This window comes from Peromyscus maniculatus, chromosome 12 (assembly GCF_049852395.1).
Source record: "Peromyscus maniculatus bairdii isolate BWxNUB_F1_BW_parent chromosome 12, HU_Pman_BW_mat_3.1, whole genome shotgun sequence".
NCBI lineage: Eukaryota > Metazoa > Chordata > Mammalia > Rodentia > Cricetidae > Peromyscus > Peromyscus maniculatus.
This window is the reverse complement of record NC_134863.1, coordinates 35,151,477-35,174,955: the sequence shown is the minus strand read 5'-3', so window position 1 is coordinate 35,174,955 and position 23,479 is coordinate 35,151,477. Positions and strand designations below refer to the sequence as shown.

The 23,479-nt window shown below is 44.9% G+C and overlaps 1 protein-coding gene across 5 annotated transcripts in view; it reads left to right on the top strand.

Moving 5' to 3' along the window:
- Window positions 1–23,479, top strand: part of Sidt1 (SID1 transmembrane family member 1) — a 95,417-nt gene that overhangs the window by 19,503 nt on the left and 52,435 nt on the right. For 4 of the 5 annotated variants that reach the window (XM_006975769.4, XM_076548871.1, XM_076548869.1 and 1 more), the window contains exons 2-3: window positions 12,503–12,624; window positions 13,814–13,984. In XM_006975769.4, coding sequence (XP_006975831.1) covers window positions 12,503–12,624; window positions 13,814–13,984 — 293 coding nt within the window. Of the gene's footprint in view, window positions 1–11,275; window positions 11,338–12,502; window positions 12,625–13,813; window positions 13,985–23,479 lie in introns of those variants that run through there. The other variant, XM_076548872.1, reaches the window with a different exon arrangement.

Here is a 23,479-nt window from a genome sequence, read left to right as displayed (position 1 = left end):
TGACGCTCATCCGATAGTCAGAGAAGATTCCAAGAATGATATGTCGCCTCTGCCTCAAAGCCACTGCACAGTTAGAGATGGGTTATGCTCTTCAGTGTGGACTTTCTAAGTAAGGTCCCTTCTGTTTGTCTTTGAGAATCGTTCTTGTGAAGTTTGAAGAGGACGCTACTTATGGAAGCTACAATATGGAACTGACCATATTGTTGAGAAAAATGTCAATTTCCTTAGTAATATTTGCTTTCACGAATACTTATTGAAAGTTATAAATGACATCCATCTAGCAATTCTGCTATAGAATAAAAAGATGAACCAAAAAAAAAAAAAAAGCCGGGCGGTGGTGGTGGCGCACGCCTTTAATCCCAGCACTCGGGAGGCAGAGCCAGGCGGATCTCTGTGAGTTCAAGGCCAGCCTGGGCTACCAAGTGAGTTCCAGGAAAGGCGCAAAGCTATACAGAGAAACCCTGCCTCAAAAAACCAAAAATAAATAAATAAATAAATAAATAAATAAATAAATATGATAAACATCATCATATCACAACTCTTATAATTATAACAATAATTTTGTAGCAGTTTCCATTTTCATTAAGTAGGCCTTCAAATAGCTCTAGAAGGAATTTGTCTATAGTGCGATCAGTCGGTGTATAAAAAAAAAAATCCAGAGAATGGTTCCCTGGGTTTGGTCTCAAACCATAGGATAGTTATTTTTGCCTCTTTATCACTGTCGCAAGAATAAGAATAAGGCATAGAAAGGGACAGGGAAGATGAAGATGAGAAAAAGAACCATGCACAGATGAGCAAATTCAGTGAGAGGATGTCCAACCAGCATAGACCGCTGGCTCTCTCACAGAGATGGAGCCTGGAGATGCCAAAGCCAGGGGGAAGCCATTGGGACTGAGAAACTCACGTACAATCTGTGAGTGAGCCCGGTGAGATGGAGAAGTGTAGCTGTTGGGGTGGGAGGGTCAGGCAGCCCATGACAGATTGTAGTCTTCCAGACACAATTTCTTTGATACCAGTTCCTGGGAAAATACCTGACAGCGTTTCCCAAGTGTGCTCCGTGGAGGACCAGTTCTGCTGTTGCATGCAAAGGAGATGCCAAGCATAGGATGACTTAGCTGCATCCTGACCACCCAGTATCCATGTTTTGCTTGGGGCATTCTCTGTCAGGGACCCAGCTAGAGGAAAAGCCCCATCCATGGCACAAACGGAACACAGGTACCTGATTTCTCGTGCCTCCCCCCTGCGTCCCCACTAAGCTCTTTTGGCATGCGCATGCCCTCTTGGTGCTGCCGGTCAGCTCTTCCCCACACTTTCACTTGACAACCGAGGATGCTACAAAGCAGCGTTGAGCATCGGAGGAGCCCACAGTGGCTCTCCAGAGGAGGTGGTGGCAACAGGACAGTGGCATTTGAAACCTTTCAAAGTCTTCCCGTTGTTCTTAGGGTAATGCCCCAACCTTCCTAACAAGACGGACCCCACTCATCCTGACTGTAACAGTCCTGCTCACATCTCCAGCCCCAGAGAAATGAAGTTTCTCTTCATTCCTCCATTACGCTTCTCGCCCGCCCTTTCGTCCCCTTCTCCCTTCCCTCTTGCCCTTTCTCTCCTTCCCCCTTATCTCTACCCACAATGGCATTTCCTTTATTTGGACATTTTTTCCCCCTTGTTCCATTCCTTCCCTACTTTTCTAGCTTTTAGGAAAATATTCTTCCCAAAGTCCCTTCTGTTCTCCTTTCCCCCAGAAACCTCCAAGTAAATTAAATGACTTGTTGAACTAACACTCCGCATACAAACCACCCATCTTCACAAAGATGGTAACTATGTCTACACTGCTATCCAAACAATGCCTCACACAGGAAGGAATCAAATATTTACTGAATGAACTAAGACCATCCCAAAGCAGCCAGCTCGCCCGCATTGTTCGGTATTCCTGGCCCGCCCACAATCACACATCCCTTTAATAGCTTCCCTGTGTGTGCGGAACTGAAGCTTCTAATATAACGTTTTGATCATAGGCCAGACGATGAGGGCTCATAGAAATGTTTTCATATCTAGGTTACCGATGGCAGAGTGGAGCTAAAATAACATAGTTTATACAGCAGTCTTCTTAGAGACGGGCTCTGGGTCGAAGACATTGAGAATCTGAAAGTGGAAGAAGTGCGTAGGCCCCAAGGGATCAACTGCTCTTTTCAATGAGATGGATGAGCTGTTCCTAGAAGCCAGACCGTAAAAGGAAACTAAGGTCCTCTGTGGGATGATCTTTCTCCTTTGCCATTTGCGTTTGTAAGCCTGGCTCCATTCGGCAACAGATAATCAATAGTGACTGATGAATGAATGGCCCAGAGCTCTTCTGCCATCTAAACCCACGCATGAGCAGAGTGGCTCTGCCTTCTTCTTCTCTGGGTGTCCTACAGGTCAAACACACCGCCTCACACTGCCCGTCATCTGATTGGTGACACTACCCAGGGAAGTGAATAGTCTGGTGATGTAGCATGAATCTTAAAAGTTCTTATTAATAAAAACAAACCTGGAGCTAGGTATTGGGGTGAACACTGAAAGGTCAGAGAAACAGAACAGGCCACAGCTACCTCACTTTGCCAATCCTCAGTTGATCCTGTTTCCTCAGACTGGAAGCCTCTGAGTCCTCATTCAGAATGAATCTCAGCTGAACTGCTGCTCAAAAGTCTAAAAGCTTATCCAGGCTCTAGTTCACACCTTAAATACCTTTCTGCTTCCTGCCATCACTTCCTGGGATTAAAGGCTCTTGTTACCAGTCTGGCTGTTTCCAATGTGGCTTTGAACTCACAAAGATCGAGGCAGATCTCTGCCTCTGGAATGCTAGGATTAAAGGTGTGTGTGCCACCATTTTCTGGCCTCTATATCTTGTGGCTGTTCTGTCCTCTGACCCTAGATAAGTGTATTAGGATGCACAATATATTGGGGGACACAACATATCACCACAGGGTGTCATGGTTCTCATGATATATTTGAGGAGACTGAGGCCCACCCAGAAATTTTAAAGCAGTTTTTTCAAAGCCACATAGATGTTAGTGCCAGGGAGAAAAAAAATGAAACCCAGGTCTTCATATCTTTCTTCACTGTGCCCCAAGAGTGTAAAAGATAGTTTTCCAAAGCTGAACCAGGCTGGCGGACTTTTAACCGTACCTAGTGTAACTGTCGCAGTGATTGGTTTAATCCTGAAGTATGCTCTAACTGAGGGAGTTGGGTCTGCCACACGTATGAAAAGCTTAGCTCGGACATCCTCAGAAGGGGATGCTTTGCCCTCTAGGGGGTCGGGATTCGGGACTGAAGGCTGCTTTGCTTGGGCACAGCTTTTTCACACAGATCACACGTGAACTGTCTCCGGGGTCTTGCCTTCACTCAACCAGCTGTGACACCCAAAGACTCTTGGCCATGTTGCTTGGCAAGCTGAGACACAAAACAGGTCTGGAGAGGTTACTGAAGCAGGTGGTTGTTTACCAATGAGCCAGAACCAGGGTAGAAGTTGTTCAGGCGCTCAGTCACAGGACCCGAGGAAGCAAAGGAAATCCTTGACTGACTGACCCTTCTTATGTGAGTTAATTTGTAGCTCTCAATTGACCATCTTTAAATTTCATTTTTCTTTCATACAGGCATCAACAGCAAACAGCTCAGATAAAGCATAAAAATCAAGGAAGGGTAAGGTCACACGTGCCGTCTACCTGGCTGTGTCTGCCCAGGGGCTCTTCAGGTCTGGGGTCCATTTTAATTTCTTATAACAACAAATGAGTACAAGCTGACAGTCAGGGTTAAAGGTCAAGCCTGGTGAAAAGGACTTGTTGCTTAAAAATTCTGTGAACCTACAGTGCTGGGTTGATTTGTTGTCCCAGAAAATTATGTTGAGATCTCACAGCCAAGGAACCTGGGAATCTGAACTTATGTGGAAGTAGATCTTTGCATGTGTGACCAGTTCAGATGAAAGTAGTTAAGATAGGACATACCCCAGTATGGCTGGGATCCCCATGAGAAGAGGGAAATGGGAACAAAGAGGAGAAGAGTCAGCGAAAATGTGGACGCATAGAGAGTCTGCCCGGTAACAAGAAGGGTAAAGGCGGAATTAATGAAGCTGCCAGCTAAGGGATGGCAAAGAAGGATTCTCCCCAGCATCCCAAAGGAAGCAAGGCCCTGCTACCTCCTTAACTTCAGTCCTCGAGTGCCCAGGAATGGGAAAGAATAAATACCTATTATCTAAAGCACCTGGTTTGTGATATTTTGTGACGGTCATCCTAGGACTCTAACCTAAGCATGCAGAGTCCAGTCTAACCTGTTACTGCTCCGCATACTCCCAGCTTCCGCTGGGGCCCCTGGCCACACTTCTCTACTCTCTGCTCTGCGGGAAGCCAGCACAAAGGCCAGAATGTCAGGCTTCTTCCTGTGATTAGGAAGCATAATAGATAAACAGAGGAGTCGAGAAGATAACGTGACAAACGCTTGTGCAGAGCTCAGTGTGAGGCATGAAGAGCCTAGGATGCTTTCGCTCATCGTCACCTTTGTCCTTTCAACCATCGCTTTACACAACCATTGTGGGAGACGGTCCTCCGCGGGTCTCCTCCACAGAAGGGTTGGTTGAAATTTTCTTCTTCTCTTTTTTGTTATTTTAAGGATATTTGCTTAGCAAACATCATCATAAAGTTCACAATGCCTCCCCCTAGAGCTAAAGGCAAGCAGGCTTCTTGCCTGTTGTAAAATATTTAGGTACTCTTCAATTCCCAGCACCTACATGGTGGCTCACAACCATCTGTAATGAGATTTGGCTCCCCCTTCTGGCCTGCAGGGATACATGCAAACAGAATACTCTATACATAATAAGTAAATAAATCTTTAAAAAAAAAATTAGGTACTCTAATCTTGGGGTTCCTCTCCTGTAGAGCAATTGATTGCATGTACATAGGCATCCATCTGGGCCTACTTGTGTCATGATCAGAATACTGGGCAAGGAGCAGTGATGCTAATACAGTGTGTTGTAACAAGTTGTTTATCTCCACCTGAGACATTGGGTCTGTTCCTAGCATTGTTGAGCATGGTAAGTGGGGTCACATCTCAGATCCTTTCAAGTTTATGGACTCTAGCATCTCACGTTTGATCTTCATTCTTTTCATGTAGGTCCATTTTGTGCATATATAAACGTATAGCACGGCTTTCCTTACTCTCAAAGTTTACCCCAAAGGGGCTGTGCAATGGGGATCCCTTGTCCACCTGCTCTCTCTCAGTTTATCTTCCTCAGCTTTGTCCACACTGATCCGTATTCCTGCCACTCACATTTCACCAGGGTTTAGCCTCCTGTGGCAGTTGTATTTTTTGTTCTTCTGTTGCGTAGCTTACTTTTGTTTCGTTTGCTCGCAGTGAACTTTCTCATTCAAGATTTCATGCGTGGGTGTGTGTGCACGTGTGTTGGAGTTCTTGTCTATAAACTTGGGAGTGGAAAGATAATTCATCTTCAGCTTTGCTTCCTAGTTTCCACTTGCTTCATGAAGTGGTTGTTACGACTTTTTTTTAGCACTAGGCAAGAGTTCCTGTCGTACCTTGCAAGCATGGTAAGTTCATACATTTGAGACTCTGTCTTTACGAGGGCTCTAAAGTGCTGAATGTGGTTTCATATGTCCTTAGGTAATTCTTTCTTCTTTAGAAGCTGCTTGCACCCTGTCTTAGTCACTGCTGTGAGAGACACCATGACCACAGCAACTCTTATAAAGGAAAGCATTTCATTGGGCTTGGCTTACAGTTCAGAGGTTTAGTCCTTTGTCATCATGGCGGGAAGCATGGCGGCACACAGGCAGACATGGTGCTGGAGCTGAGAGTTCTACATTTGGATCCAAAGGCAGTAGGCAGAGAGAGAGAGAAAGAGAGGGGGGCTGGGTTGGGCTGGGCTTGAGCATTTGAAAACTCAAAACACCCACCCCAGTGACACACTTCCTCCAACAAGGCCACACTTACTCCAACAAGGCCACACCTCCTAATCTCTGTTAATTAACACCACTCTCTAATAACCAAGCATTCAAATATATGAGCCTATGCTAAGGGGCCATTTCTATTCAAAACACCACACATCCTTAATCCAATTTTCCACAGGTTGGGGGTTTTGTCTATTACAAGTTCTTTATCTATTTAAAATACCAGTCTGTTGCAAATGTACACGAATGCCCCAGCACGCAGATGTCTCTTCACATCACGTCATGGTTCTTCTATAGCATCTTGGTTTCCTAGTGGACTAATACAAGATTCACAGTGGTGCGTGCTGGAGTCCATGATTGGAAACAGCGATGGCAGTATATTCTGGCCAAGCATTTGTGGCAGCTGAGTCGCTGGAAGCTTGGTTCCCATCATGCTTCTTCAGCACCTGGGTATCTTTGGCAAAGTCACATCCCCTCTGTGTCTCAGGCTTCTCATCTGTCAGTGAAGGAGTTGGATGGATGATCTCCCTGTCATCTGCCCAGACAGATGTGTCCTAATGCGGTACATCAAAATTATATGTACCAGCCACATATGTCCCAGCTTGCGTGGCAGAGCCACCTTCATTCAAAAGTGACTAGCCTGCTTCTAGTCTTCGTTGACTTACCCCTAAGGTAGGCATTGTGTGAGCCCATAGCTCATCACCACACTCTTGCTGAGAGCCTTGCTCCTAAGGGGGCTGATGACCTGGGACAGATGTGTGGTCAGCAAAATGAAGAAAACTATGACCACCTGTTTCAAACAAGTGGCCCCAGGATAGCCTGAGCCATTTTTTGTTTATATAGTTTTAATAGTTTGCATGAACAGTTTTACAATCATATTTGTTTCCTTAAGTTTCTAATAATGATTTCAATAATTGCCAGGCTGTTCCCTCGTCTCATTCCTCTTCTGTTCCCCAACTCTCCCACCGGTAATCATTACCGACTTGACTTGTAGCTTTAATATTAGAAGCATAAATAATATAACAAGCAACAAAGGAAGTTTTCTAACTAGGCACACTTACACACAGAACAGTGTGCCTAGTTGGCAGCATTTTGGGTTATAGCATCATGCAAAGTGAAAGAGAGTTTTGCCTTTAGTGATTAATGTTTACCTCTAACCAAATCTAAGTTCTTTCCATTAACTTATCAGCCGTGGCTGAAACAATTCATTCTTCATTGCATACTACTCTATCTCCTATAAGGAATATACCAGGTTCTCTCCTATCATCCTGTAAACTACATAACTTAAAAGCTTGCTCTTCATAGTTGGCACTGCTTATCTCCTGTTCTCATGTCTCCTTCCTTTCAGCTTCCTACACTATTGGCACAGCTGTTAGAAAGGAGGGCACTGTGGATTCCTGTGATTCTGCTTCATTCCCTCTTCCTAAGACTGTCCCCATTAACTCTTGATATCATCTCTTCATTTGCATTTCTCCTAGACTCTTATGGTTAGAATCCTTCTCTCCCGAACAGTTATGCAAATTTGTAATGTCCTGAACTACTGTGACTCTTTCAGACTAGTCACAAGGTGCGCTGGAAAGGTAACAGGCTGTTCTTGAGAATCCTTAATTCATGGTCACACTTGAAACATCAAAGGCTTTAGAAGCTGAATCAGGTCCACTGTGTATTTTTAACAACATCCCCTTTGGTTCACCCTGAGGAGAGTCATCAGCGAGAAGTTTTCCTAATGCAATAGCCATTTCATCTATAGCTCTAAGAAAGTGAGACTAGAGGCAGCCAGCAATGTACTTTATGTAAAGAAAGCAAGGAGAGCAGGTAGCAATATGCTCCTGGGGTCTTGCTCAGAATTATGCAGCAAAATATCCATTGGCCTTGCCAAAAATGGGTTAAATTCTCCTGGCCCTTGCCTCCAGGAGAATTTGTTCATGCTATTCTCAGGCCTTGTCCCCTAAAGAAGTCACATGGCTCCTTGCATGCTCTGATGAGCTAGCATGCCTTCTTTGTGGGAAGGTTTCCTTTGGTAATCCCCAGACTCTCTTGGAGCTTCTGAGTCAGGGTCTATGCCCAGTGACTCTTGGGAGCATGGGCAGAAAGGGGGGTAAGGAGGGTGGGAGTAGTTAAAACCAGATAAACACCCAGTGAATACAAAGGAGTTGGCAAGGCCATTACACATTAGCAAAGGGATTGGCCACAGTCACGCCGCAGCCATTTTACAAGGCAAGTCTATGCACTGGTGTGTTTAATGATGGCAGCCAACAGCTTCCGTGTCAGAAGCTGAGGTTTTCTCTAGCAGAGCTGCAGTCTCGTTACTTTAGCCAAACCAGAGTCAACTTAAGAGTTAAACTCATTTTCATCCTTTATATGCAAGTAAAGTGTACCACTTCCAATTTTGAGCTTTTCCCCGATGACACAAAAGATTAAAAAGGGGGTCTCAAAGCTTTCGGAACTTTCATAAACATGATCTGTATACTACCGGAGGCGGAAATCCTTGCATAATTCTCTACTGCCTCTAATGTGATTCCCTGCTTGTAGTAAATACAGGAAGAAACACACTCGAGGTAATAAAAGTTCTCTTTTTGTCAGGGAAACAAGAGGAAGCAAAAGGAGAAAACCATAGGCTTTGAGAATGCTCTAGTCCGAGGTCTCAGAGTCCATTCAGCACGGCCAGTGGCCACCCTTCATTAAGCTTTATCTTCACACAGCCCACTTCACTGTGGTAGGCGTAATCCAATTTTCTCCACTGCTCACTAGCTTTTGGAAAGGCACAGCAGATTCTGAGCGAGGCTCTCGATCCTTTCCTCCGGGTAATACCTTATCTGTTCATCTTGCAAAACCGCCCAGTGTCGCCCAACTCCTACTCTAGTATCTTTTGTGTGACTTATTATGTCAGTATCTCTGAGTTTGTCTTTATCACGGCTGGCAAGATCATTATTAAATAATAAAAAAGTAAGTGGATTATGAAAGCTAGACCAGGAAAATCAGGACGTGGAGATGGATGAGCAGTGGAGGGGCTTAGACAGCCAGGATGTATCTGTTGTGATGCCCTGCTTCAGGCCCAACGATGACAGCTTCCAGGCTGCGGCTGCGGTGACGATGCTGAGCTCATGGTCGGGCATCTCACAGTAACACATAGGTCAGGCAGTGGATCAGTAGATGGTTCTAGAAGAGCGCTTCCACAGTGTAGGCCCCAAACCAGGGACTCCAACCGCCCACTAGTATTTGTTAGAAATGCATACTCTTAGGCTTGTACTTCATCAGCTGAATCAGAAACTTCCTGCAGTTGAGGGAAGGCTAGAATTGCTGCCTTATAATGAAGTGTGGAAAAAAATTCTGAGCAACTCCCTCTGACACTAAGTCCCTAAGAAGGGGGCTGCATCATAAGGGAGGAAAGGAAGAGGTATGCTGGAGAAGCAGCTTGCCCATTTGAGTTTACCTGGGTTCTGACTGCTCTAAGTAATCCATGCTATAAAACACGCTGTCTAGTATTAGGATGTCTGCATTTCAGTTACCAAAATTCAACTACTTCTGAGTCCACCTACTTCTAAGGTAATTTATTCTGTCAGGCTCTGGGGCTTCTGAAAACAAGGTTGGCAACTTCCTCAAAGAGCCAGGCAGCCAAACTACCAGTTAGGCATGAAGGCACACACCTGTAATCCCAGCACTTGGAGAAACGAGGCCAAAAGATCATGGATTCAAGTCCAGCTTGAACTACTTGAGAAATCCTGTCTCAAAATCAAAACAGAAACAAAGAAACAAAACTAAAATGCAGTCTACAACAACATATAGCTTTTTACCCACTAGGATGGCTGTAATAAAGATAGGCAGTAACAAGTATAGACAAAAAAAAGTAAAGAAACTAGGAACATTGCTGGATATATAAATGACTGAAGTGTAAAAATGATACAACTCTGGAAAATATTTTGGCAGTTTCTCAAAAAGTTGAACATAGAGTTATCTTGTCTCCCAGAAATCCAATCATAGTATATACCAAAAAGAATTGAAAATACATATTCACACAAAGTTAGTACACAAATATTCATGGCAGCATTATTTGTAAATACCCCAAATGTGAAAGAAACATAAATAATCATTAAAGAATAGATAAATAAAATGTTGTATATTCATGCAATGGAATATTATTCAACAATGAAGAAGAATGAAGTTTTGGTATCAAACAAGACAGACCAGGTCCGTGGGGTAAATTTGTACTCAGTTTGAAAAAAAAAAAAAAAACTAAGAAAAGCAATTTCTGAAACAATTGAAAAGCTACAAACAGCATGTAAATATCAGATAAATTAAAATGGTAGTGAGATCATATTGTTTATGTTTTTAAGATTTATTAATTTTCTACATGTATATGTATCATGTGCATACCTGGTAACCTTGGAGGCCGGAAGAGGGCATTGGATCTACAGAGTTACAGATAGTTGTGTGCTGTCTGTATGCTGTATATGGATGCTGGAAACCAAACGTGGGCCCTCTGCAAGAGCATCAAGTACTCTTAACGACTTAGCCATCTCTCCGGCCCCTGCTATGGATTTTGTTAAGGAAGCTCTACCTCTTAGAGATATTCATTAAGCTATCTGATGATTAAGTAATATGCTTGTGTGTGTGTGTGTGTGTGTGTGTGTGTGTGTGTGTGTGTTTCAAAACACAATGAAGGAGTGTGTGGAAATAGAAAGCATGAATAAAATAAAATGTATTTGTTAATAGGTATCAAAAGTGAATGATCCATGACTATTTATTGTTGTTTTCTTGTTACTTTGGCATCAGACTGGTAAAGTTTCCGAGCCACTGAAGGTCTTTGACATGGAGAGTGACAGATGAAATTGACATTGCAAGGGATGCAGCCGAGATCAAGAAGAGCACTGGGGGGCTCAAGTCAGTAGAGAAAAGAGGCTGTCAGTAAGGCACCGAGGGCTGAGCTTAGTGTTGACAGGGAGGGAGGCCCGGGTAAGATCAGTCTGAAGGAGTTAGAAATGGCAGAAGCAGGGACCAACCAGAACCCTCAGGTTTCAGGCTGAGATGAGTAGCTGCATGTTGGAACCATTCATTAAAAACCAAACAACAACAACAACAACAAAACCAAAAAACAAAGTCCGGAGTGAAGGGAATGGGAGATTCCATGTAGCCACATGGAGTTTAAGAGGCCTGTGGAAATCCCACAGTTTAACAAAGAGGTCTGCACTTGAAGTACAGTTGGAGCAATTATCAGCTTCACCACTGTTTCCATGGAAACAGTGTAGGCACAGGAAATGCTCCCTTGGGTACTTCTTATCAAATTAATAAATTACTCTTCGCCTGTGCTAACATTAAAAACGTGAAGCAGTGGCTTCATCGGGGAGAATTCAGAGTACTAAGCGCTGGATACGACACACAGCCTCTTGGCCTGCATTTGGAATGTGTGGTAGGTCTTCAAGGTTCAACTTGGGACTTATTTTTTTTTTATTTTTATTTTTCCAGTGTGTGTGTGTGTGTGTGTGTGTGTGTGTGTGTGTGTGTGTGTGTGTACATGTGTGTATCTGGAGGCCTGGAGGTTGTGGGTGAGAGGCATCCTCAATAGCTCATCCAGCTTATTCACTGAGGCAGTATCAATTGAGAGCCGATTTAGCTCGTCTCTCTAGTCAGCTTGCCAGAGGGGTCGCCTGTCTCCATCTCCTGAGGCTGAAATTATAGGGAGACTTGGTGTCCCCAGCATTTGACTTGGATTCTGGGAATGCTTTAGCCACTGAACTACTTGCCGAGCCATTTTACTGCCCCCCACCCCCACCCCCCAATAAGGAAACTTTCAAAAGAATATAAAGGCGATGGATCCATACATAAAAATGCCATGTAGAAGATCACGTTTTATTTTTTCTTTTCCTCTTCTCTGTTTTCCAGTATCATCTTCCGTATTTCATATGGTACTTGAAAAGTTTTACGGAAAACACCAAAACCCTGTAGCCCCCAGGAGCAGACTGAGCCTCCCATCTTCAGGATCGACTCGCTTGTGTGCTCTCATGCAGAGCGGCGAGCTTGTTCGTGACTTACCCTGGAGCAGAGAGGACTCAGGCCCTGGAGGATGTGCTGCAGTTGGATAGGGAGCAGCAGCCCATCTCTTTGGCTGTTTAAAAGAAAAAAGGAATTGAAGCAGAATGATTTACCATACCCAAAGTTTGTCAGCAGCTGGGGGGGGGTTCTTGTAGACTGTGAGGTAGTTTGGGGGTATGTTCATGATTTTTATATTATTTGTATTTATAGTCAAATAAGGAAAGACTACGTGGAGATCTTTGTTTTTCTCTCCCGGAGTTATTCTTGAAGCCTTTGGTTGACCGCTCAGCTCCAGCTCCTCAGTTTACTATTTGACGGCTCCATAATTTGGCCTCATCCAAGAATAACTGAATCAGAGTTTTAAGCAAATCGTATCCAGGCATCAATTATTATAAATTTCCTGGGGCAACTTCAATGTGTGGTCGAGGGTGAGACCCACTTTGGCTATTGTATGAATAATAAAAGACAGCTGGAGCACTGGGGTTACCTGTCGTGAGAAGAAACGTCAGGAATCAGTGAGCTTGTGTTGGCCTGCCCCACAGGTGACGGCTGTGCGGGTGCACGTGAACAGCTCCACTGAGAACCTGGACTACCCGGTCCTGGTGGTGGTTCGCCAGCAGAAAGAGGTGCTGTCCTGGCAGGTCCCTCTGCTCTTCCAAGGACTGTGAGTATTCTCTGCCCAGGTAACGTCACTACACTTGACGTTCTTCAATCTCCGTAGACTTAGATGGGTTATTATTATCATTGTTTTGTTTTGTTTTGTTTTGGTCTTAGCCAGAAGAGAACTCAGACGTGGGAATGCCAGGGTAACACATGTCACAGGCAAACACAGCATGCCCCAGCCTGCTCAGGGCTATACGTGTCCACCCTCTCTGAATTTCAGATAAGCATTCCATCTAGGTTTTCAGTACCTGGGAGAACTCACACCATTTAAGAATCGATCATAGCCAGGCGGTGGTGGCGCACGCCTTTAATCCCAGCACTCAGGAGGCAGAGGCAGGCGGATCTCTGTGAGTTCGAGGCCAGCCTGGGCTACCAAGTGAGTTCCCAGGAAAGGCACAAAGCTACACAGAGAAACCCCGTCTCGAGAAACCAAAAAAAAAAAAGAAAAAAAGAATCGATCATAATATTCAATTCCCCCACCCCACCCCCCACCCGCTTTTGCAAAATAGATCACCCCATAGCCATTCACTGGGTTAGGTAGGCCCAGCAGTCAATAGATGAGCAGCACCAACCCCATTCTTCAAAACGCCTCTTCTACTTGCTTTCTTCATTCAGCAGTGTTTACAGAGCAGTGCTGAGTGGGAGGTTCGGGAAGACACTATAAAAAACAACACGAGTCCCTGTCCTGACAGAGTCCCTGTTTTGCTGAGGAGAGTTCATTAAGGTGTTTTGGCACCAATAGGGAGCCCAAAAGGCACAGAGAAATGGGCACCGACTGAAATGTTATTACGTGGTTTTCAAAGGTTCAGGAATTTGAGGGTTAAATACTAATTCTGATAGTTTTATCTTGAAATCAGTGAAACTGAAGAAAGAGAAAGGAAAAGACTCTATGGTGGTTTAACCAGGAGAGTTCCTCCCTCAAATTTTGGTGTTTTCCCTTGAATAACTCGGGAGTCTGGCTTAACGCCATGTAGACACCGCTAAGTAAACTGGTCAGGATATAACAGTTCCTATGTCCCTGTCATACAGTGGATGCCAACTACAGCTTCCCTAGGATTGCTATCCATAGATCCAGCCTGAAATTGGACTTAAAGCCACATCAGAGAGGAGCAGAGTGAGGTAGCATTCTCCCTGGCCCGGTTCACTGTGTCTCCTTCTTGCTGATGTTGTCCACACACCCACCTCTGCAGATACCAACGGAGCTACAACTACCAGGAAGTCAGCCGCACTCTCTGTCCGTCCAAAGCAACCAATGAGACCGGCCCTTTGGAGCAACTGATCTTTGTAGATGTAGCATCCATGGCTCCCCACGGTGCCCACTACAAGTTGCTGGTCACCAAAGTCAAAAACTTCCAGCTCCGGTAAGCAGGCACATGTGGCTCTTTGCTTTCTGTTCTCTTTTGCCTATGGATACTTAGCTCAGTGGCCATCTTTACAGATGAGCCAGGCATTGCTTCAAGAGAGACCTCAATTTGAATGAACCCTCAGGGAAGCCAGTGGTACCTTTGACCTGTGACTGTCACCTGGTGGTAACCTATGTGAATTGCAGGGTTGGTATTCGGTGAGGTAATTTGACCCCCAGGAAAGGAACACTGTGCAACTGAAGTCCTTGGGTCACAGCTCTGTGCAAGTGTTAATGAATGACTTGCAAATCTATTCTGCCACGATGTTTTCTGTTTTCACTTCGTGTAGTATGACTTGGTGTCATCAAACAGACCCTGCGAACATTACCAAACACACAGAGTTTGGAGAGCTTGTATGCGATGAAGATAAGCCTGAAAAGAGGTGGTAGCTGGATTCTGCATGCTCTGCTTTCTCAATTCACCAACTTTGCTGGTGACCCAGAAATCCAGAGGATGGTGGTCATGGAGTCCAGATGAGGGTTGTGATAAGAACCAGGTGATGCTGCAGTTTTTGCCATAGAGTTAGGATGACAGCCTAGAATGCATATAGAACACATTTCGCTGATGTCCAGAGGTTTTTGTTGTTCTTATTTGAGACTGGGGTCTGCCTATGTTGCCAGGCTGGCCTTGGACTTTTAGGTTCAAGCCATCCTCATCCCTCTGCCTCCTAAGAAGCTGTGACAAGAGGTATGCATCACCACACCCAAAGAGGTCCAGAGATGCTAAGTCCATGCCCAAAGTCATGAAGACAGAAAAAGGCAAAAATCAAGCCTGGATTCTGCTCACGGCTTCCTCTTCTAAGTTCTTCTCCTTATAACACGTTCTTTCTTCTTTCTGTTTAAATCCATCCTCCCAAATTTATGTCTCACTAAATATGCTTCTCAATTGCACAAAGCATTTGTTTATTCAAATTCAGATTGTAAAATAAGACTGTTCTGCTTTTAGGTATTCTTCTAACTCCTTTCACACACACATACGGCATCTTCCCAACAGCTCCCAACAGCAATGGGCCCTTCTGTGACATTAGAGGTCATAGTTCTAGGCAGGGAACAGTGGGAGGGTGGTGCTCTAGAAACAGGCAGCCACTGGATCACGGGGCAGGGGGAACACAAGGAGGCATTGGGAAGACAGTTGTCTACATTGCGCTATTGCGTGAGGAAAGGATTGAAGGAGACAGTATTGGGCGCCGAGAAGTTCTAAGGCTGACATGATGGTCAAGGTTAAAAAGTGAGAAGCCGTCTTGAAGAATGTAAGAGGTGAGATTCTCAAAACTTGAATAACTATGAAGGAAAGGGGAAACGGGAGGGTCCAGAATGACATCATGTTTTGTTAGAGGAAATGAAGATTGAGTGGTTGTGACTGTGTGGCCAATCTCAAGCAGGAGCTACTTGACATAGAACCTGGTCAGGGAGATTCACGGTTAGTCGCCTCTCCCTCTCTCCTCAGCTTAGAAAGCACTTGAAATGTATAAATTACTGGAACTTTGCTAGAATCAGATACTTTTTGATCTTCAGCTACATTTTTTTTTCTTTATGGGGAATGTCAGCTGTCACGACTTATAACATTACCAACAAGGTATATCCTCACCATGAACTCCCATGTATTCACTGGACTCTCAACACTGTGATCCAGCAATCCAGTGTGGAGGCAGTTCCCTTGAGGTATGGCAAAGCTGTGGACCGATCTGTTCCTAAGGGCTTTGCCTGTGTTTGGTATATTAAGGGGAGAGACTCCATGGCAGCCAGAGCAGAAAATCAGGATGACTGATTGCTGGCTTTTAGATATTACCAGTGATTGGAGTCTTGGCTGAGTGTTTCAATGAATTGAAATAAAGGCACATAGATTTCAGGTTAGAGCAACAGCAACAACAAACTATCCAAAAGCATATAAGTAGTATAGATCAGAAATATGTGATCAGAAGTCATAGACCATGTGAGAGAGGACTGAAAGACTCCAATTATTATTTGGAGTTTCCTTTTATGGAGGTCAAAAGGAGTTTGGTTGGTAAGGGCATATCACAGGTGGTTCTATTTTGATTGACAGGCATAGATTATGTAAGCCTGTGATCATTGCGCATGTCCTTTCTCATGATGCATCAGATCTCAATCATACCATGCCCAAGTATGCATAGACCTAATATGGTAAACAGGGGATTCTCCCCAAATCTTCACTCAGAAGACACAATTTGCATGCACCCAAAAGTACTTCAGACCTGATTGGATCCCTATGTTCATATTCAGAGATATCTAGAGAAACATTAAATAGAAACTATCCATTCTTGATGATCATTAAGAGGAGGAGAAACTTATTCTTTTGTTTGGAGAAGAGTGTGCACCCAGCTCAATGCAGGAGGGGATCTTAATCTTAAAGGCTGCTGGGTGCGTTATTAGGAGAGGGGTGGGGTGAATGCATAGCCCAAACCAAGTGGAGTCCCAGGCTGCTAATCTATTCTCAACTGCAACAGAGCCTCAGGATAACTGAGGAAAAACACAGGGGAAGCAATCTTCAGCAGAGATGTGTGGTTTGGTACCAGAGCACACTTCTCCACAACCTCTCCCCAGCATGTCCATCACATGTATGACTTTCAGTAGAGTTATAATGACAGGAGGTACAGCTGTCCAGCCTGCATTCCTTCTCTTCCTATTGTTTGGGCTATGGTGCTCTCTAAACACCAGGGGGTCTTGGCTAATTCCTGGTGAAAGGCCAAAACCAAGAGTGGACAGCAGGGATCTCCTTCTATGACTAGAAAGTGAAAGATGGCCTGCAGGCCATTAAGGATTGACCCAGATAAAACAAAGGAAAACTCTCTCCTGGAATTCCGGAGGCCACTGAAAGGGAACTGGGCAAACTAACAGAGAGGAAGAGTCATGAGTCAGAGGAGGAACAGAGGAACAGCCCTGGACACTGGGCGGGGGTGAGGGGTCATCTGCACATGGCTCTGCTAAGGACTGGGACCTGCTGGCAATGAAGATGAGGGCTAGCCAGCAGGCATTGATCAAGGATGCTGAAAGAGTCTGAGTGGGAAATAACGACAACCAGGGCCAATGGTGAAAATGACTTTGAAGCACCTTGTGGAACTTAGTGATCTTATCTCTTTATTATTGTTGTTGTTGTTATTGTTGTCCTAGATGCTTGTGTATGATCAAAGGTTTATCCTTTCATGGTGGTACATGCCTGTAATTCTAGCACTTGGGAAGTAAAGGCAGGAGGATCAGAAGTTCAAGGTCATCCTTGGCTATGCAACAAGTTTGGACTACATGAGACCCTGTTTCAAACAAATTCTCCAGATCCTGTACCCCAGTATCTCAGTGTCTGTTCCCTGTTCTCCCTAGCCTGTCTGTCCTAAGGACATTATTTCATATTGTCTTGTCCCAGCCCCGCTTTCACCTACCTTTATGTTTCTAGTAGGTTTTGTTTTGTTTTTAGGTCTTAACCTGAAATGTTTGTTTGTAATTTCAGTGCCTTGTGGTGTTGTAGTAAGGCACTTGCCTAGACGCATCAAGTCCAGAGCTAGCCACCCAGAACTGCACAAACTGGGTGTGGAATCACATGCCTGGAATCCTACCCCTTGGCAAGTGGAGGCAGGAGGATCAGAAGTTCAAGGTTATCCTCAGCTACATAGAAAGTTTGAGGTCAGCCTGGAGTACACCAGATTCTGTTTCACAACCACATGCACACAAAAGAAATCTTGATACTTCTTTAGGACAACAGTAACAGACTTTACCAGCTGTCTCCAAGACAGTCTTCTATTGTGTAGGGAGCATGGGTCTCTTCCTTCCAGCATGGCTAGGCTGGAGAAATGGCTCAGCTCCTGTCTTAGGGTTTCTCTTGCTGTAAAGAGACACCATGACCACGACAACTCTTATAAAGAAAACATTTAATTGGGGTAGCTCACTTACTGCTTCAAAGGTCCAGTCTGTTATCATGATGGGGAGCATGGAGGTGTGCAGGCAGATGTGGTGCTGGAGGAGTAGTTGAGAGTCCTACATTTTGCAGGCAACAGGCAGTGGTTTGAGACACTGGGTGGTAACCTGATCATAGGCAACCTCAAAGCCCAAAGACCCCACAGTGACAGACTTCCTCCAACAAGGCCACACCCACTTTAACAAAGCTACATCTCCTAATAGTGCCACTCCCTGTGAGATTATGGGGGCCATTTATGTCCAAAATACAGCATTACATTCCCTGGCCCCCATAAGCTTGTAACAATATCATAATGCAAAATGCATCCAGTCCAACTTCAAAAGTCTCCGTAGTCTATCACAGTCTCAACAATGTTTAAAAGTTCAAAGTCTCTTCTGAGATTCATGGGCTCTCTTAACTTTTAATCAAAATCAAAAGGCAGATCACATACTTCCAACATATAATGGCACAGGATATACATTAGCATTCTAAAACATAGGGAAGGGAGCATAGTGAGGAAATACTGGACCAAAGCAAGATCGAAAACCAGCTGGGCAAACTCCAAACTCTGCATCTCCGTGTCTGATGTCAAAACACTCTTCAGATCTCCAACTCTGTATAGCTTTGTTGATTGCAACACACTTCTTTCTCTTGGGCTGGTTCCACTCCCTGTTAGCAGCTCTCCTAGGCAGGTATCCCACAACTCTGACATCTTGGGTTCTCCAAGGCAATCCAGGCCTCAACTTCACAGCTTCACTTAATGACCCCTCTAGGCCTCCATTCAGGAACACCCCTGAATACATGCCTGGCCTCAGCAGCTTCCCTTAGGCGAGGAGGCAAATTCCATAACCTGTTTCTTCTGTCCTTAACTCTAAAGCCAGAACCACGTGGCCGAAGCTGCCAAATTCTGCTGCTTGCTGGAAATGTGACATGGCCCCCTAATTCAATTACATCTTCACCAGCTTTCTGTCCTTCACTGCCTACTCTTGGCTGTCCTGAAACTTTCTCTGTAATCCAGGCTGGCTTTAAACTCAGAGATCTGCTGGCCTCTGTCTTTCCAGTGCTGGGATTAAAGGTGTGCCCCACCACAGCTGGCTCTAAACTTTTCTTTACTTTCTTTTCACAAGTTGGAAACTTAGCTGAGTGAGAATTTGCCCTGAGGTCACCACTCTCTTTATTCTATTTTTTTAATCCATCTATCTCCTTGAACACAGAATTTAGCTCCACTTCACTTCCTGGTGCTCTTTTCCTCCTCAAAATTTACATTTTGTATTTTACCCTGCTGAGTGTGTTCCTTTTCATTATAAATCCCCATTAGAATTACCACTAATAACCACACAACAGAGTCTATACAAGGCTGTTTTAAGATTTTCTCTGCCAAAGAAATCAATCTAAAGCTCTTCACTTTAGCCTCAAGCAGACTCTTCAGACAAGGGCAAAAAAGCAGCCACTTACTTCACCAAAATATCACAAGAATGATCTCTAGGCAACATACCAAAATTACTCTCCTCTGAAAATTCTTGATTCCCACAGTTCATCAAATCATATTTAGCACCACTATCTTCCATGCTTTTACTAGTATGACCCATTAAGCAGTTCTTAAAGCATTCCACTGCTTTCCTAATCCAAACTCCCAGAGTCCATATTACTACAAACAAAAACATGGTCAGGCCTATCACAGCAATACCCCAGTCCCTGGTACCAACTTCTGTCTTAGTTAGCATCTCTATTACTGTGAAGAAACACCATGACCACAGCAACTCTTATAAATGAAAACATTTAATTGAGGGGACTCAGTTACAGATTCAGAGATTCAGTCCAATATCATCATGGTGGGATATGGTGGCATGCAGGCAGATGAGGTGCTTGAGGAGCAGGTGAGAGTTCTACATCTTGCAGGCAACAGGCAGTGGTCTGAGACACTGGGTGGTATCCTGAGTATAGGACACCTCAGAGCCCATCTCCACAGTGACAGACTTTCCCCAACAAGGCCACACCTATTTTAACAAAGCTACGCCTCCTAATAGTGCCACTCCCTATGGTATTATGGGGGCCAATTTAAACTGCCACAGCACCTAAGAGTGCTTACTGCCTGCTCTTCCTGGGGGCCAGAGTTTGGTTCCCAGCCCCAACATGATGGCTTACAACCACCTGTAACTTGATTCCAGGGACTCTGACACCCTCTTCTGACCTCTGGAGGCACCCACACATATGGCACCCACACACAGAGACACATACACACATACATTAAAATTAAAATAAATCTTTAAAAAATTCCAACATGGAGGCAGGAGAGCAATCTGAGTTCCCCCCCCACCCCCACCCCACCCCACTCCACCCCCAAGCCCCAGCTGAGGAGCTGTTGGCTGTTAATGGCTGCTACAGTAGGGAAAGTCGCTTTTCTTTGAGGGGTGGCCACTAGCAGGTTGGCCATGCCCCAGTGGACAACCCCACAGCCATGTGCTTGTAGGCATTACTGATTACACTCGGTGGGTTGTTTTTCTGTTTGTTTGTTTGTTTGTTTTTTTAAAGAAGATTTAAAACTGGAAGGGAGATCTAATGGGGAGGGGATAGGGGGATTGAAGGGAGAGAGTGAGGAGCAGATGTTCAACACACATTGTACATATCAACAAAATTTTTAAAGAATAAAATAAAAGTTAAAAATAAGGTGGGCCGGGCGGTGGTGGCGCACGCCTTTAATCCCAGCACTCGGGAGGCAGAGCCAGGCGGATCTCTGTGAGTTCGAGGCCAGCCTGGGCTACCAAGTGAGTCCCAGGAAAGGCGCAAAGCTACACAGAGAAACCCTGTCTCGAAAAAAAACCAAAAAAAAAAAAAAAAAAAAAAAAAAAAATAAGGTGGACAGCAATAAAGAAACACACTCAACATTGACTGACCTCTGTTCTCCCATGTGTGTGGTACACATGAACACATCACACACACACACACAGAGAGAGAGAGAGAGAGAGAGAGAGAGAGAGAGAGAGAGAGAGAGAGAAGGGGAGAGTAAGGGAAGAACTAGATTGGACTGGTCTACCATTTGTTTTGGAATGATCAAGACAGGAGCCTATTTAGGAGTAAAGGAGCAGAAAGACAAAGCAGATTCATAAGAGAGTTGATATCTGTAGACGCAAAGTCCCCGAGAAAGGAAGAGAGAGTGGGTGGGGTACAGGTGCGTGAGGGCCGGTTGCACACACCGGAAGGATGAAGCCTGGAGGTGAGAGAGAGCAGGAGGGCTGGGGAAGGACTGGGGTCGGAAGGGAGCTCACGACAGATGGCAGTCAGCAGACAACAGGGAATGGTATTGTGAAGTCCGTGGTGCCCAGTAATAATACAACATGATTTCCTTCAACGGAGTGGGGTTTGGAACAGCCCCTGTGCCCTGCCAAGAGCTCACTGATATGAGACGTTCCGTCCTGTGACTCTTATGGTCCCTCACTCAAAACTACTGAACGTTTGTCTCTGCCTCACCACCCTCTCACCTTTCCCTCCTTCTTCTGTTGTGTTTACTCTCCTATAAATATTTATTTTTTTCTTCTTTCCCCATCCCTCTGAGCACCCCTCTGCCCTTCTTTCTCCATCTTCCTTATCTCCTCTCTTGACTCTCACGTGTCTTTTCGCTTCCCAGCTTCCTTTAACAGCCAAAGCCTGGAACAAAGCTGTGTTTTCATCTCTTGCATAAGCGTTTGTTTCCTGTGTTTCATTTGTGAAACAAACGAATTGAAACATTTTTGAAACAAATGAATTGAAACTGATGTTTCTTGCTGTAACGCTAAAGGGGCCGAGGAGTCTCAGTTGACTTTGTGCGGTGGACTGGTGAAGTCCTTCGATAAAACACACCTTGCTCACCTCAGTCAGGGCCCCGCCAGCAGGTACCGCTTCACCCCTACCTACCTACTGTTAGCGCCACAAAAAACAGAAGGCTTAAATGTTACTGTTTTAAAAACAACAAAACCCAAGGAACTAAAACGAACAAAGACAAAAACCCCTAGAAAGTCTATGTTGATTCAGCATTACAATTGGAATTGAAATTATGAGAGGCATTTATAAAAATCAAATTTCCAAGTGGTGGTGGCACACACCTTTAATCCCAGCGCTCAGGAGGAAGAGGCAGGAGAAGCTCTGTGAGTTCGAGGCCAGCCTGGTCTACAGAGTGAATTTCCAGACAGCCAGGGCTACACAGAGAAGACCTGTTTCAAAAAACAAAAAACAAACAAACAAACAAACAGAAAAAAAAACCCAAATTTCTGGTCCAAGTGCACATATTGCTTCAGGAAAGCGCATGCTTTCTGTTGCTAACTTAGAAAGTCATAACCTCCAAAAGTCTTTTGTCATTCCTCTGACCTGGCAAAGAGCCCCGAAGGGCCCATGTTGTCCCAGTAACAGCAGGGCACTGCCCAGGCCATACACAGCACACTGCCCAGGCCATATACAGCACAGCAAGGCACTGCCCAGGCCATACACAGCACAGCACACTTCCCAGGCCATACACAGCACAGCAAGGCACTGCCAAGGCCATACACAGCACAGCACACTGCCCAGGCCATACACAGCACAGCAAGGCACTGCCCAGAGCACACACAGCACAGCACACTGCCCAGACCACACACAGCACACTGCCCAGAGCACACACAGCACACTGCCCAGACCACACACAGCACAGCACACTGCCCAGAGCACACACACAGCATGGCACTGCCCCAGCCATACACAGCATGGCACTGCCAGCCTTTACTCTGGCTGTGGACTCTAAAGTGGACGTACCACGTCATTTGATACTGATGTTGGCATTCTTAGATGACTTGAGGTCAGTTTACTACTGTGCTCCTGCAGAACCAGCGACCCACATGGGTAACAATTTATGCCAAAAGTTAAAATATAGCCGGGTGGTGGTGGCACACGCCTTTAATCCCAGCACTCGGGAGCCAGAGGCAGGCGGATCTCTGTGAGTTTGAGGCCAGCCTGGTCTCCAAAGTGAGTTCCAGGAAAGGTGCAAAGCTACACAGAGAAACCCTGTCTCGAAAAATCAAAAAACAAACAAAACAAAAAAAGTTAAAATATAAAAATTGCACCCATTTCTATGAGCTCTACTCCGAGTCCAAACCAATGACAGCCATTACCTTTATAAACAGTGCTCAAATGTTATGACTTCTAAGTAATACCTCCTACTACATGCACCTTGCCTAAGTATCTTGGCATGCCATTTATTAAAAAAAAAATGGTTAAGTCTTAAACCATTCCATTTTTATAAGAGGAAAATTGGGAGTAGAAAGAAAGTCTTCGGAGAGTCCTGGGGATTGAAGATGGTGAGGGAGCCCAGGAGTTCAGGTTCAGATTTAGCAATGCAGGAAGAGATGGACATGGGGAGAGGGGCCATTTCATCAGCGTTGGGAACTCAAGTGTGTGGCCTTGAGTGAGTGGTCTACAACACTACTCACGAGGCCCGAGCCACGAAGGGCATGCGCAAAAGGGCAGCCCTTATGGAGAACCCATTCTTTTCCAGCCTCTTGAACTGCTCCACAGATGCTCACACCAGACAGTGCTTGATGCTGC